The sequence below is a fragment of the Vicugna pacos genome, chromosome 5 (genome assembly GCF_048564905.1).
Source record: "Vicugna pacos chromosome 5, VicPac4, whole genome shotgun sequence".
Classification (NCBI taxonomy): Eukaryota; Metazoa; Chordata; class Mammalia; order Artiodactyla; family Camelidae; genus Vicugna; species Vicugna pacos.
The window spans coordinates 45338076-45354520 of record NC_132991.1 but is presented as its reverse complement, the minus strand read 5'-3'; the positions used below and the strand labels follow the sequence as shown (position 1 = coordinate 45354520).

At 40.9% G+C, this 16445-nt stretch overlaps 1 protein-coding gene across 13 annotated transcripts in view; it reads right to left on the bottom strand.

Annotated features, from left to right (window-relative positions):
- The window catches only part of RAPGEF4 (Rap guanine nucleotide exchange factor 4), a 272690-nt gene that overhangs the window by 86045 nt on the left and 170200 nt on the right, over positions 1–16445 (bottom strand). For 11 of the 13 annotated variants that reach the window (XM_072961173.1, XM_072961166.1, XM_072961165.1 and 8 more), the window contains one exon: positions 108–161. In XM_072961173.1, the coding sequence (XP_072817274.1) occupies positions 108–161 (54 nt within the window). Of the gene's footprint in view, positions 1–107; positions 162–3026; positions 3269–16445 lie in introns of all 13 variants that reach the window. The other 2 variants (XM_072961171.1, XM_072961170.1) reach the window with 1 other exon arrangement.

Genomic DNA, 16445 nt, shown 5'->3' with positions numbered 1-16445 from the left:
AAGTGTATCTGAAGTTTCCTGAGGTGATGCTCTGACATCTGGACCACTTTCGGTAGTTACTTAAGAAGCTAGCTCTGCTGGCTCATCACCCACCTACATCCCATTACCTTGGTAATGGTGTTAGCAGGACGAAGAGGAACGTGAGGTTCAATGAGAGGTGTCTGAAAAATAAAATGTTAAAGCAAAAGAAAATTAAACAAAAAGTTCACTAAAGAAAATCATGGGTTGGGGGATAATAAGCATCCATTTTATAAAACTCAAAATAGAGTTTAAAAAAAAAACCAAGAGATAAAATCTACCTATAGAACTTGAATGCACAGGCATTCAAAGGGCAAAATTAGACCATTCAATTTGCCAAAAATTTAAATACGAATTATTGAAAATGGAAAAAACCAAACAGATAGGAATGATTAGATGTTTGTAGGCTTAATGAGAAGGAAATCCATCAATATCTACTCAAAGCACAGCAAACATCAGGGCAGAGGGAAAAAGCAAAACAAGACAAGCATGAATAGAGATTAAAATGACCTATCTCAGGGGATAGGAGTAGAGGGTTGATTTAGAATGGAAATGAGCGATTTCATCCTTTCTCATGTAGTTATGATTCTTTTCCTGCAATTTGTATTTTCAGAAAGTTTTAATTTTTAAATGATGCTTCTTGGTGGCTTTATGCACTCAAGTTCCTAGAACCCAGTGGGGCAGCTCTCTCATTTGCAAAGTGGCATGCAAAGTTCTCAGGATTCTGTGACTGTCAGAACAGCTCCAGGATCTAGATAAAGCTCTTATCTTTATCTACATTCTTCAGATGAAGGTGCTGAACTGGAATCCCCAGGAAATGACTTGCTACACAGCTACACAGCCCCCTAGTCTTACGGAAAGCCCTTCAGTCTATTTTTCTGAAATATCTGGTCATGGCATTTCCAAACAGGGGAAAGATACATTTAGTCAAAGGTGGTGGTAGAACCATCAATACAACACTGTTTATGCCACTTTCAGAAGGCAAGAAAAGACAGCAGGTTTACTTTTGAGATTGCAATGCGCAGAATAATGGCCAAAAGATGGCCCCAAGATGTCCAGGTCCTTATCCCCAGAACCTGTGAATATGTCAGATTACCTGACAGAAGGGACTCTGCAGATGTAATTAAGTTAAGGATCAGAGTCAGGATTTCTCGGTGGTTCCAGTATAATTACAGGGTCCTTAAAAGATGGAAGAGGGAGGCAGAAGAGTTAGAACTAGAGAGTAAGAATCAGTCCGATTTTGCTGGCTTTGATGATGGAAGAGGCCAAGAGTCAAGGAAGGAGGGCAGCCTCTGGAAGGTGGAAAAGGCAAAACAATACGTGATTTTCCCTGGAGCGTTCAGAAGGAACGGGCCCGCTGACACTTCGATTTTAGCCCAGTGAGACCGATTTCAGACGTCTAAGTTACAGCACTGGAAGGTTATTCACTTGTGTCGTTTTAAGCACTGAACTTGTGACAATTTGTCACAGCAGTCACAGAAATCTAACACGGACATTATTATAATTTATACTAAAAACTACTTTTTGCAGATAGAAGCTATTCCATTGAAAATAAATTGGAAGGTTTTTCCTTTAGTCCTAATTTAAAAAATATAATCAATGGGGGAAATAAAAGTCAATATGAATTTTAAGTACTTTTTGTAAACATAAATATACATGTATAAACGTACACCTTGCTTTTTATCAACAGTACACTTCAGATGAGTTGATGCTTTTAATATTAGAATTAAGGAAGAATGGGAAATGAACTCTAAGCTTTAAGAGAAGCATAGATAAGACACAGATTTATTTAGAATGAAACCTCACTGAACTTAAACATTTTCATCACCTTGTTGGCTTCCAGTAGACTTCTGTTTTCCTCTCTAAATCAGAGCACAGGTGTCAAGCAACATGACAGTATTTTAGCAGCACACTATTTGCAATCAGCATAGACCAAGGAATGTCTCTGATCTGATCCAATTCAACAGCAGCTTTAAACAGAGACCAACTTTGTCCCGAAACAGCCCATGCTCCCTCGTGGCAGATTTTGATGGGAAAGGGACCGTAAGCTCACAGAGCCTGTGTGCTTGTACCACCTCCTCAAAGAAGACAGAATTCTGTGATGCCAAGTCACCTGGGAAAATGTTCCAAAGTGCCAGGCCAGCATGCACCAGAGTGCCGGAAATGTGTGCGGTCAAAAATGCTGATTGTTTCCGAGCTGTTGAGTTCCCACTACTCAGGCGTCCTGTCTCTTTACATTATACAGGTTGGCTTCTATTTCTAAGACTCTGTCTGGTTATGTATCCAAAGTTTAGAAGCCTCTGGTTATTCTTGAAAATAAGAGCAGAAAGCCATTTTTTCTTCCTGTCTTGGAAGAAAGAGGGGCAGGTATACGTGGTCTAGAGTAGATGGATGGAGGAAAAGCTTCTGAGGAAATCTTTTCTTTCCTATGAAAAAAAATCTATTTTCCTTTGCAATAGTCCTTGAGAGCCTGGCTGAGCCAAAGGTCAAGAAGATGCCCATGCTTGGGGATTACTGATGGCTGTTTATTCTTTGGTAGGTACAATGAAACATTATTTGAAGATTGCATCTTTTTAATTTGTTTCTACAGAAATGACTACACTTAAGCAAAAGGGCTAACAGATGGCCCCCTGGTAGTTAATTTGGTTGGATCCTTGGAACCATGAAGAGAATGTATTACCAAAGCGGAGGAAGAATCAGGTTTCAACCAGTATTGTTTCTTTGATTTGCAACTTCTAAAGGGGCAAAATGTACACGAGGTTGCCTTTTAGCGAGATAATCCCAGTACCTGTTCCAGGACCAAGAGGCTGTTTAATCTGTTGAAAGGCAGCCTTCTCAGAACCTTCCCCAGCTCAAAGATTTCAGGTTTGGAGGCAACAGAATGAATAGATGCTTTGAGAGGGGGACAGTCCCTTTATTTAAATAAAACCTCCAAGGAACACATGCAGGGTGAAAGCAGGGAAAGTTTTATTTGGGGGGAATAAAAATCTTTGAAAAGGACACTGTACCCAGGCAAGCTTCTGTGTTCCAAGGGCTTGCTGGTGGCCAGCGGCCGTGTGCCTCGAGGTAGGGGGCATCCGTGGCAGGTGAGCCAGGCCCGGGGAAACGAAGACACGGACGATGCCTGTTCAGGGACCCCTCCTTCAAGAGGGTGGCGTTACCGCTTCTGTATCTGCTTATTTATGTCCTTTTTGGTTTCTCTTGGCTTTCAGGCGAAGTTTATATTTTTGAGAATTTCACTTTAGCTGAGCTTTACAGAAATGAGAAGAATTTCATTTTGCAAATGACAAGGGTAAACAGGAGAGGAAAAGGAGCAGGCTGGGGAGATGCGGGAGAATCCAAGCAAGAAAAGCAGCCCCAAAGGGAAGGTCAAGGTAAGACCAAGGGTTTCCTGCGTCGGGCCCTTTACCTGTGTTCTCTGCACGAGCACCTTCATACGTGTTATCTTCTTATTTTATTATTATTCTTACATTTTATTGAGAAAACTAAGGCCAGCAACACATAGGGACCGAGCTCACCCAGCTGATGACGAGAGAGCTGGGAGACGAGGCCAGGTCAGTCTTACTCCAGTGTCTACACTGCAGGTACAGTGACCCCACCCCATCTGCTCTTTTCTTCTAGAGACTTTGTGGCTCACCTTTTGGAAGAGTTAATCTTCTATTTGGTTAAAGTTCATTGAGAAAAGTGCATATAAGCCCTTCTGGCTTATCAGGTACCAGACCTGATCTTATGAGTTTCCAGTAATAAATGTCTACAATGTCCTGCTGAGATGACACGTTAGCACCATGCATCATGCTTGGTCTGAATTAACTTTTTTTTTTAACATTTTTTATTGATTTATAATCATTTTACAATGTTGTGTCAAATTCCAGTGTTCAGCACAATTTTTCAGTCATACATGGACATATACACTCATTGTCAGATTTTTTTCTCTGCGAGCTACCATAACGTTTTGTGTGAATTAACTTTTTAAAAAGCAACTTCGTGACACGAAAACAACGCGGCACTGAGGAACTGCCCTGCCAGGGCTAAGACAAACGTACCAGGAAGCTAGGTAGCAGCCAGAGTCTGGGCAGGGAAATGGGAACCATTCAGTATTTCCCACGGAGGGAATTTAATGCCGGGAACTAGCTCTACAGGTGGTGGAAGAGCTGAGAAGCCTGAGAGGCGACTAGGAAGTAACCTGGACGCGAGGCAAGCGGGAAGCCCTCAGCTGGGGGTGCCGGCATCGCCAGACCCAGGTGTCCTGGTGGCAGTGGGCACCCTGGAGCGCCTCAGGGCCCCCGGGGCACAGCCACTGCCGGAGATGCCACCACCCTCCCTCCGCTGAGGGGAGCGAGAGATCCTTCCGCATCCAATCTCCCTCCAGCCACAAACCAGAGAAATAAGGAAAAGAGTTTCATTTTATAGATGAGCAGATTACACAGAAAAGGGAAAGAAGGGTCATGGTGCATCAGTGAGATGATCAAAGTAAGAAAACTAACCTTGTAAAAGCAAAACCAAGGCCGAGGAAGCCTGGAAAACACACCCTGCGGGGGGTCAGCCTCCCTGTGACGCACAGCAGAGCACAGGACGGGCAAAGCAGTGCTCGGAGGACACACAGCCCAGGCCCTGCACCAGGGTGGTCGCTGTGACCATAGAGTGAGGGGGCGGGCAGGCTGCCCCACGTTCCACCGCGGCCCTCTCACCCTCTCCTATTCGGTCCCCTCCCAGGCACCTCGTCCTGGAGGAGGCTATAGGTAAGGAAGATGGGCAGTGGGTGGCTTAGAGCGACGCTCCATGACTGCTTCCTCGGCTAGTTTCCGGGGCTGCCCTATGTTCTGACCTGCAGCCAGAAACCACATATCGCAAACGAGCCCTGGAGGGAACAGACCCCTCTCAGATTAAATTTCATACCTCTCAACCCATCAATCATGTGCTGAGGACAAAAATCCTTCCTCCTGACCCGGGCATGAAAGAATCCGAGCTGGGCTGTGGAAACGTGATGCTAAAGAGCTGGGCAGAGAGGACAGATAAAGGCAGAGGTGTTCCGCTTTCTCTCTGCTTTTCTTGGCGCTCTCCATGGAAGACTTCCCTCAGGATTGGCCGTAATTGGTTTTTGTTTGTTTCTGGAGAGGGGATGCATTCTACTGCTTTTTTTTTTTTTAATGTTTATATTACTACTGAAAAGGAGAAACAGTCAGGGAAAATATTCCTTTTGGCACCAGAGCCAATTCAGAAATACTAATCAGCTGATGAAAAATACGAATTTAGCCTCCATTACATGGTGCACAATAACTCCCCGGTAGATCATAATGAGGTGTAAGGCACTGTGATAGCCTCGTGAAAGACCATATTCAAGCCCTTTTGAAAGGGGGTGATGCTTTTTCCTCAAGTATTTGCTCACAGAAGCCTTCTGCAAGGCACAGCATTTTAAGCCGGAGATAAGAATGACACGCTAGATTGGGACACAAAGCTCATGGCAGAACTCTGGCAACCGGGTGTAATAAAAAGTCACATAAGCCCACATTCAATTCAAGTATTTAAGGAAGGTGTGTGCAAAGCCTCGTGCTAGGCTAACGCAGAGACTCTGATAAAGCACCGGGTCTAAATGAGCTCTGATGTGTTTGGGAAAGCAAAACTTCATTAGGTTAAACAGTTAGTGAGAATCTGAGTCAACGAATAAATGCAACATTTTAGGATTTCCAGTTAATTTTCTTCCGTTCAGGTGAGAAAATCTCGGGGAAGTGGGAAGAATAATATTTAATTTTTTTAATGAAAATGATAATACTTTCAGGAGTTACAGTCCCTCGTTTTCACATTTTGGGATAATACAGCTAAGGTCTTAGAAATGTACATCTCAGTCTTGTGACAATTATCATCAGCGTCATCACTGAGCAGTTGAGACTGAAAGGACTAAGTCAGACTCACACAGATTTCACCACTCTGAAATAACTATGTCAGTTTTCCCACTACTTAAATAATGGAAAATTTCATCTACAGACCTCTTTGGTTTCCATCCATAGGCTTTTTAAAAAGTCCTTCCTAGTTCAAAATTGACGTGTAGATTTCCAGTTTCAGCTTTAACATGTAAAAGTCGTCACTCCCACTGTTTCAAGAAAAAGCTGACCAAAGTGAATATCATGTCTTGGGCTCGTCAGAGAAATGAGGGTGCCTAGGAAACTTCTACCCCAAAATCTGGCAAAACAGGGGAATCCAGACAGTCACCACTGACATGGACCCACCTGGAGTGGAAGCCACAGACAGGCAGGAACACTTAGAGGGTGTTAAATTAATTAAACCAGAAGGCCACTAGACAGGTGGCTCTAATGCTATGGTAGCCTGTCAAACCAAAAGCCTGCCAATGCCTCAAGGTCACGAGATTGAAACCTAAGGACAACAATTACTGCCAACCAGGCTTTACATTTCTGCCAGTCAGTGATTTCCTAACTCTGCCTCCGCCTCTTCTCTATAAAATTACCTCCCTGAGCTCATGTCAGTGGAGTGCTTCTAACCACTTCTGCTTAGATATTGCCAGATTCAGATCAAACTTTGCTCAAATAAACTCAACATTTTTACTATGCCTCAGTGTATTTTTTTAACAACAGTAATTTTGATGACTTGCTGGAGACGGAATGTGGAGGAGCTCGAGAGGGAGAAACTCCTTGTTGAGGGGCAGTCATAGGTGGGCCGCCACACTTCGGTGGGTTCTGCCCTCTGGAATTCCAGCAGAGTCTCATGCTGAGGAGCCACAAGACATCCTGCCGTGGCTCTGGCACGGGGAGGGGGAGAGTGAGCACTAGGAAATATACCCAGAGCACTCTCCACCGCAAAGGCCTGCTCTCTCGGGAAAAGACTCTATGAGTGTCTTATCCCACCTGTGGGAAGGGCATTTCTCCGACTCGAGCCCCCTCAGCCTTCCTGTCTAACCGAAGGGTGAGCTAAGAAACAGTTGTGAGAGTCCCAGTGCAGGGACACAGACCCAGGAAATGACTGAGATTTAATCCTAAGATTATAGGACAGGCCCTTCCCTTACATGCCCCCCACCATGTCAATATACAAATACTGGCTGACAGCTGAAAGAGCTGTAAGATGCAGACTATCTAAGGAGGAGCTCTTAGGGAAGCCCAGACACAGCAGAGAAGAAAACACAAGGATGTCAGAGGAATTTGCAGCCTCTGGCATCTAAAGCTACAGCAAACATTAAACACAGCCCACGTCCTAGCCAGAGTAACACAAAACCTCACACACTGAAGTCCTGTTTATCTCAGTTCCTGTTACCCAATACATCATACGTCAGGCTTTCAACCATAAATTACAAGGCATGCTAAGAGGCAAGGAAAAACAGAGTGTGAGAGACAAAGTAAGCATCAGACCCAGACTCAGACATGACAGAAATTTTGGAATTGTCGGACAGGAAATTCAAATTAACTGTGATTAATATGTTAACTATGGAATAGTATTCCATTAATAATACCGATAAAAAATAGACAATATGCAAGAATATATGGGGTAATGTAAGCAGAGAGAGAGAAACTCTAAGAAAGAAATGCCTTCCTTCCTTCTCCTTCCTCCATAAACCAGCAATAGAAAAGGAAGAGCAGGGAGGGGAGGAGCGTGGACGAAGGCAGATCAAACCCTTCTACCAAGTGCTGGAACCACTAGCCCAGCCTCTTCAGATATATGACTCCAACAAAACCTAGACGTTTAAGAAATGGATCTAGCAAATTATTCGGTAGATATTAACAAACTGATTCTAAAGTTTATATAGAAAGGCAAAAGACCCAGTATAGCTAACATAATTTTGAAGAAGAACAAAGTTGGAAGACTGACACTACTCCACTTTAAGACTCACTATAAAGCTACAGTAATCAAGACAGCACACCACCACATTGGCAGAAGACAAGACAAATAGATTAATGGAACAGAACAGAGAGCCCAGAAACAGACCCACATAAATACAGTTAAATGATCTTTGACAAAGAAGCAAAGATAATACAACGGAGCAAAAATAGTCTTTTCAACAATGGTGTTGGAACAATTGATGTCCATAAGCAAAAAAAAAAAAAAAAAGACTCTAGACACAGACATTATATCCCTCATAAAAATTAACTCAAAATGGATCATAGACTAAAATGTAGAATGCAAAGCTACAAATCTCCCAGAAGATAACACAGAAGAACACCTGATGACCTTGGGTATGGGAATGACTGTTTTTGAGGTTGGATCAGCTACTCTAGAGTATCTACCACTTATTATTTTTAATGCCCCAGACAGATTATCTAAAGATCCTACAGTGTAGGAAAGTGAGACATGGAAAGAGTAAATGAACTTCCCAAAGCCTCAGTGCTGTAAAGAGGGGAGACAGGATCAAAGCCCAAGACTGTCTGTTTTCAAAGCTCACATCGTCTCACCAGCCCTGGGGCTTCTAGGTTACCAACTTATTATGAAAGGACATAACTCAGGAACAGCCAGGTGGGAGAGATGAATAGGGCAAGGTTTGTGGGAAGTGGTGAAGAGCTTCTGTGCCCTCTCCAGGTGCCCCATTGTCCTGGAATCTCCTTGTGTTCACTGCCTAGAAGCTTGGCAATGACTTTTTGGATATAAAACCAAAGGCACACAATCCATGGAAGAAATAATTGATAAACTAAACTTTCATTAAAATAAATTCCTCTGCTCTGTGAAAGGCAAAGTCAAGAGAATGGGAAAACAAGCCACAGACTGGGAGAAAATATTTGCAAAAGACATCTGATAAAATTATCCAAATTATACAAAGAACATTCTAAACTGAATAAGGAAACAACCTGTTTAAAAAATGGGCACAGACCTCAGCACACACCTCACCAAAGAAGATACACAGATGGCAAATAAGCATATGAAAAGACGCTAAACATCATTTGCTATCAGAGAGATATAAATTAAAATAACAACAAGATACCACTACACATCTATTCGAATGGCCAAAATCCAGGACACTGACAACACAAATGCTGACAAGTATGTGCAGCAACAGGAACGTGCACTGCTGGTGGGAATGCAAATGGTGCTGCCACTTTGGAAGACAGTTTGGCAGTTCATTACAAAAATAAACATACTTGGTATTTACCAAATGAGTTGAAAACTTATGTCCATGCAAAAACCCTGCACACAGATGTTTATAGTAGTTTTGATCATAATTGCCACAACTCAGAAGCAACCAAGATGTCCTTCAAAAGGTGAATGGATAAGTAACCTGTGGTATATCCAGACAGTGAAATATTATTTGGCACTAAAAGGAAATGAGTTATCAAGCCATGAAAAGACATGGAGGACCCTTAAATGCATATTACTAAGGGAAAGAGGTTAATCTGAAAAGGCTACATACTGTATGATTTCAACAATATGATGTTCTTAAAAAGGCAAAACTATGGAGACAATAAAAAGATCAGTAGTTGTCAGGGGTTGCAGGGTAGGAATGAATAGGCAGAGCACAGAGGATTTTTAGAGCAGTGGAACTACTCTGTATGATACCATAGTGATGAATATATGTCATTATACATTCGTGCAGACCCACAGAATGTTCACCACCAGGAGTGAACCATAATGTGAGCTACGGACTTCAGGTGATTATGATGTGTCAGTGTAGGTTCATCACTTGTAACAAATGTACCCTCTGGTTAGAAACGCTGATAATGGGGAGGAGATGCTTGTGTACAGGCAGAAGGGATATGGGAAATCTCTGTGCCTTCCTCTCTATTTTGCTGTGAACCTTAAACTGCTCTAAAAAACAAATGTTTAAAAAATGGACATGACTAATCCTTAATAACTGAAATAATATTTTTTAGGGCCCAAAGTGACAAAAAAATTTATGGATTAAGACTGAAGTGTTGTTACGGTTGCTAAGTACCAGTGGGAAAGAAAGTATTCAACTTAACACAGTTAAGAGTGGTTACTGGGGAGCGGGAACTACTCCCTGTGTATATTTCACTGAGTTGAGACTCCTCAATTCAACCAAGTAAATATACATGTTCATATCTTTTTAAATGGCTTTTAAATTATGGGAACTGAAGTCTGTAGTTAAGTCTCAGGCTGAGTCTGATTATTTGGCCAGGCTTATAGAGCAGAAGAGACTTAAGTATACCAAAGGCTGCTTGGTTTGAGCCCATAAAACTGGAATAAAGACGTCTCTACAAGAAACGTGGGGCACAGATGCTTCTGTTAACTTGTCTGGGAGCACTATTCTCTAGCAGGTGCTGGCAAATGCTGCAAGTTCCTCTCCAGCATCTCCTAACACAGTGGTGCAAGATGTCACGTTTTTAGAAGGATTCTGTCAAGCCCTAATCTATAATAAACATTGCTTTTGATTTCTTCTAGTGGTGGGAGAGAGCCTCCCCCACTAATCTTTCTATTAATATACAGGATCTTCTGATGGTTTGCTGTCCAAGAGGCATGTCTACGTAGCTGTTAGACAAACCTAAGCCAGATACTTGGAGGAAAAACCAAAATGCTAACTTTTTGGAGAGGCAGCCATTCTTACCACTTGAAATATTCTCTTTGAGTTCTTACACAAGGTAGTTCATCGTTTCCTTACGAATTGGTCTGACCAGGGCCAGATTTTCTTTTAATGATAATATCAACATATTACTATTAAACTTTCATTTCTGTAACAGGAGCTCAGAGATACAAAATAAGTCAACCATAATATTCCACAGAGGCCACTGTCCATGGTGGCATATCTATCCTCAGAACTATGATTTTCATGGAAATATAAATTCTGTGATAGATTATTAAACCTCCTTTCCCCTCTGTTTACAAATCTGTTTTGGCCTCATCATTCAATCTTTCTTCCATTAGAAGAAATTCTGTCATTAAAGTTCAGAATTAAGCATGGCCTATCTACCTGTTCCAAACTTGGGAATAGTGTGTTGAGCACTTTTGGGAAACAAAGCAGATATAAGACTCAGAGACATAGTTCAATTCTTGAAGCTTTTGTGCTTTGGTGCTTATTAACATACAATCTAACGTAACACCATTGCATTTCCTTTTATAATCTCAAATTTAAATCTGGGCATGGTGGATACTGAAAGTTAATATTTGTTTAAAAATTTTAAATAGAATAAGCATAGAAAAGCTATGCTTGAAACTCTACTTTCCCTGAAGCCAGGAAGTAGGGCTCCTGCTGGGCCTATTCCAAAGGCAAATACCTTGCATAACATGTTTTAGAAAAAGCTCTTGTACTGAAGATGCTAAATTAATTGGCATATACAAGACAATATAAATATATCTTCTGTCCCCTCCTCCTCTCCCACACCACTGGTTATGTACATTGGCTTGACCTGGCTTCTCTGACTTAACGTCTGTTGGAGAGCTTTTCATATCAGGACATAAAGAGCTTCCTCACCCTTTTCTGTTGTTGCTGTTTCTACATGCACTGTTGGGCAGCTGCATGGTATTCCATTGTATGGATATGCTAAAATTTATTTAATGATCATTTATTGATAGACATGTGGTATTGTTAACCTGAGTCTACTGCATGCATACTGAAGGATAAAGCAAAAGAGAAATTATGGGGTATCCTATTTCTCTCATCCCTGCGTCCTTGAAAACCCAAGATTCTCACTGTAGAAGGAAAAAGACATATATGTAAGACTTTGAAACAATGACCAAACCAATAGCAATGAACATCCTGAGTTCTGAAAGCAAGTCTTCTTGGGAGAAATGGCTGATTCCAGGGACAAGAAATGGAATATCTTGCCAGGCAAGCTAGGAGGGAAGCTATCAAAAACCACAAGGGTCATGTCAAAAAGGACTCAGAACTACCTTGGATGTATAGAATCATAAATGTTTTAGGTCTCGAAGGGGCCAGAGAAATAATCTTATCATTAATTCACTTGTTAAGCACTGCCTATCTGCCCAACACTGCACTAATTCTGCAGAGAAAGAAAAGACACAGTGATACTATCCACGATTTCTATAACTGTGTTGTCCAGCATGTTAGCCACTAGCCATACACGGCTATTTACATTTAAAGAAATTGACATTTAAAAAATTCTGTCTCTTAGTCTCATTAGCTCGGTTTCAAGTGCTCAAGAGCCATATGCACCTTGGCCAAGGGTCATCTCTTGTCTGGGACTGTGAGAGGGTCCCAAGAGGTCTGCATGCTCCCATCCCTCACATCCTCCACCTCATACCCAGAATGATCCTGCATCTGACGTGGGTCAGATGTTACCCTGCCTAAACCCCTCCAACGGCTTGTCCTCCCACTCAGAGTGAAAGTCAACCTCCATACAACGTACTGTCTATCCGTCTGACCCCTTGTCACCTCTTTGATCTCACGCCACTCTCTTCCCCTACTCAATCCGCTTCCCACTCTTCTGTCTGCCTGGGCATGCTCTTCCCAGTACACCCACGGCTCACATTCTCACCTCCCCCGGGTCTCTACTCAGACACAGCTCCTTAGAGAGGCCTGCTCTGCCCACCCCTGCCCTAAATCTGGCATGCTTTATCTCTCTCCCTCTAGCACATATCACATCTGACATTTTACGTATTTGCTTCTTGTCTGTCTTCTCCACCGAAATGTTAGCTCCATAAGGTAGAACTTGGTTTTGCTCTGTTCTGTCCCCAGTTCCTGACATGCAGCATGCAGATATTCAATTATTTACTGAATGAGTGGAAGGATTTCTTCAGGGGTTCAGTCATTCTAGAAGCTTCATTAGCAGGTGAGTGAAGAGAGAACTCTCCGCGGGAATTGGCGAAGGGTAACTTATATGAAGGAATGTTGAGAAGGAAACTGCCAGCCGTTTCCGCGACCATGAAAGGATGGGTTCAACAGCTTGCAACTTCTTGATAGAGAAGTCTAATAAGTAATGCCTCTCTTCTCCACCTTTTTTTTTTTTTAATGAACAGGAGTTTGTGTTTGGTAAAATGAAGAATAAAATTATTTTCTCAAATTTTAATATCCATATGAATCACATGGGGATCTCACTAAAATGCAGGTTTTAAAAACTGAAGTATAGTTGATTTACAATATTGCATTAGTTTCTGGTGTATAGTATAGTGATTCAGTTATACATATACATTCTTTTTCATACTCTTTTTCATTATAGATTATTATAAGCTATTGAATATAGTTCCCTGTGCTATATAGTAGGATCTTGTTTATCTGTTTTATATATAGCAGTTTGTATCTGCTAATCCCAAACTCCTAATTTATCTCTCCTCCTCCTTTCCCCTTCAGTAACCGTAAGTTTCTATGTCTGTGAGTCTATTTCTGTTCTGTAAATAAGTTCATTTGTGGCATTTTTTTTGATTCCATATATAAGTGATATCATACAGTATTTGTCTTTCTCTGTCTGACTTACTTCACTTAGTATGATAATCTCTAGGTCCATCCATAGTGCTGCAAATGGTATTATTTCACTCCTTTTTATGGCTGAGTAGTATTCCATCATATATATATGTATGTATATATACACACACATACATACCACATCTTCTTTATCCAGTCATCTGTTGATGGGCATTGAGGTTGTTTCCAATGTCTTGGCTATTGCAAAGAGTTCTGCTATGAACATAGGGTGCATGAATCTTTTCAAATTAGCATTTCCTTTGGATGTATGCCCAGGAGTGGGATTGCTAGATCTTGTGGCAATTTTATTTTTAGCTTTTTAAGGAATCTCCACACTGTTTTCCATAGTGACTGCACCAAATTATATTCCCACCAACAGTGTAGAAGGGCTCCCTTTTCTCCACACCCTCTCCAGCATAAAATGCAGGTTTATATTCCACTGGTCTGGGGTGTGACCTGAGACCCCTAGTAACACAGATGCTGCTGGACCATGAACCACACTGTGAGCATCAAGGAATCAGATGACCACCAGTAGCACTTTTTGGATCCATAACCTCATAATCCCTTACTAAAATGTGAGTGTTTCCTAAAAACTGCATCTAGTTCACTCAATGATAAGGTCATCACCCTAACAACATTTATATTATATTACACAAATAAACCAATATATTTTCACGTTAAAGGAATCATTTCCCAATCACTTTTTTTTAATCTTTTGAATACTCAAATACCTCACAGGAAAATTAAATGCTTACGATTTATTAAAGAAAGTGAATTTGGCCTCTAGGAGTATTTGAGTAATATACTTAATATTCAGAAATAACATACTTCAAAATTTCTAAATTACAAATAACTCATCTCAACCAAATTCATTATACAAATATTTAATAAGGTTTCCAAGCATAGGTGTAACACAACATAATCCTTATATTACTCTCCTCAGGGAATAAGGCAAAAAATAATCACATTCAATATTTATGAAATTAGTATTTGAAAATGAAGGCGTGTTTACAATAAGAGTCTAAATATCAACAGCGTCAAGTATTTTCAGAATTTGCTGTGTATCTCGGTTTGTATCCTTATTCTAGCTAGTGGAGGCAGAATAGGAAGCTATTAAGAGATAATAAAAAACTCAGAGAATCTCTGGGAGAGCTGCAAAGACAGGGGAGGGAGGATCCACCAGGAACAAGGCCCAAACCTCACTGCAGGGTCCCTCAGCCAAACCTCACGGCCTCTGATGGGTCATCACTGAGACTCACAGAGTACATATGCTGGATCCCAGAAACCCTGCCACTGCTCATCCCAAAACCCAGCCTCGCCCCTGCTCCCCTCACCAAAAGAAATGGATTCTGCAAAGACTGGCAGTTTGGGTCACATACTTGAACTTTAATAGTAGAATTGGACTTCTAAAAACTGGACTTCGAAAAACCCCAATGTTTGTCTTCCTTCCCTACAAAAAACCCCAGAAGAAATGGCTATCATACTGGGTTGTTAAAATCTAAGTGTAGAAAACAGATTTATAAAGATAAACATGAATATGTATATAATATATAATCAAGATTACAGCTATCTTGCATATCCTGAAAGACAAAAGTTTCCATCTCTTAAAATTTGGAAGTATTTTCAAAAATAACTCTTACAAACCCATTTGATAGAGATTAAGCCTTAAAATCACATAACATAATAACACACTTACACTATAAATAATAATGTATAATGTAGTGCACTATATGTAATTCTAGTTTGAGTGAAAACATTTGTAAATATTAACTTATTCCGCAGACATTTGTGTACGTCCTCTGTGCTGTGCTAAGCTGCTATATTAAAATTCAAAGGGAACTATTCTGCTAAATGATGCTGTGTATGGGTTACGACGCTAGGTTTGGGCTACAAAATGTTTTAAAATGAGATTGGCCCAATTAGAGACAATCCTCTAATACAATCTGAGAAGCTATAGAAACTACTTTAAAAAACTAGTCCACTGCAGGTGATTTTTCTCATCCGTGGTGCTTTGAAGATTCATAATCAATGCGTTAAGATGAAACAATCTGAAGAACCATTTGGGGAGATTAGTGATCAGCTAAGGGTATTCCTGAATTTCTTGATCTCTGGGATCTACAGACCACGTTCTCTACAGACGTCAACTGTGTTCTGAGTTGATCTTTGGGCCCCTCTGTATCTCGGAATTTCTGTTACTGCAAATATTTCACCGCTTGTGCCACAGTTATTTACACGTCTGTTTCTCCGAGTACAACATAAGCTCCTTAAAATAAAAAATTGTTTCTTGTTATCTCGGAATCCCTGTAGTGCTTTGTTCATAGAGATTATGTATTAAATATTTACTTAACATGTGGAGCAATCTCTGAGGAGCTTTCACCTGGCTGTGGTATGAAGAGAATGGAGAGAAATTTGCCTCTTTTCATTTCTGAAATTTCAGTTTTGCTCTTCATGGTTAGATATGGAAAAGCCAAGTTTATTGGATGTTGGCAGATAATTTGTGGACTATCTTACTTTTGCTTCTTTTCAGTTCATTTCTGTAATAAGGTATTTTAAGATCGGAAGAGAGAAACATTAATTTAAAGTTGGCACCTTTGTATTTCCTCTAGATCAAGGAAGTTGTTGAAAACAGATTGTCCTAGAGACACGAAACCATCCTTCTCTGTCATCCTGACTTCCTCTTATTTTTCTCTTGACAGACACAAGATCAGTTTTGATTTTTCACTGCTTTGCTAAGTACTTCTGAACATTTTTTAGACACTTAAAAAATTTCACACAAGTAATGGAACCTTCAAGATGCATATACGTACATCCAAAATTCTGCTTGCAATTTCAGGGGTTAACAGACTTCCAGAAGTCCACACACAGACCTGAATATGAACACCTGTATTCCTAGCACACCAGAAATCCACTGCGAGATCAAAGCCCAACGGTAATGTGTGCACACATTCACCAAAAGGCACACACTACACACTCAGAGCACAGCCACTCACAATAGCCCACCAACCACCAAACGGCAATAGATGGTGGTATTTTTCCTAATGGAACGAGAGAAAACAATTTACAACTGCATGCAACAATGTGGATAGACCTCACCCACGTAATGCTGAATGAAAGAAGCTGA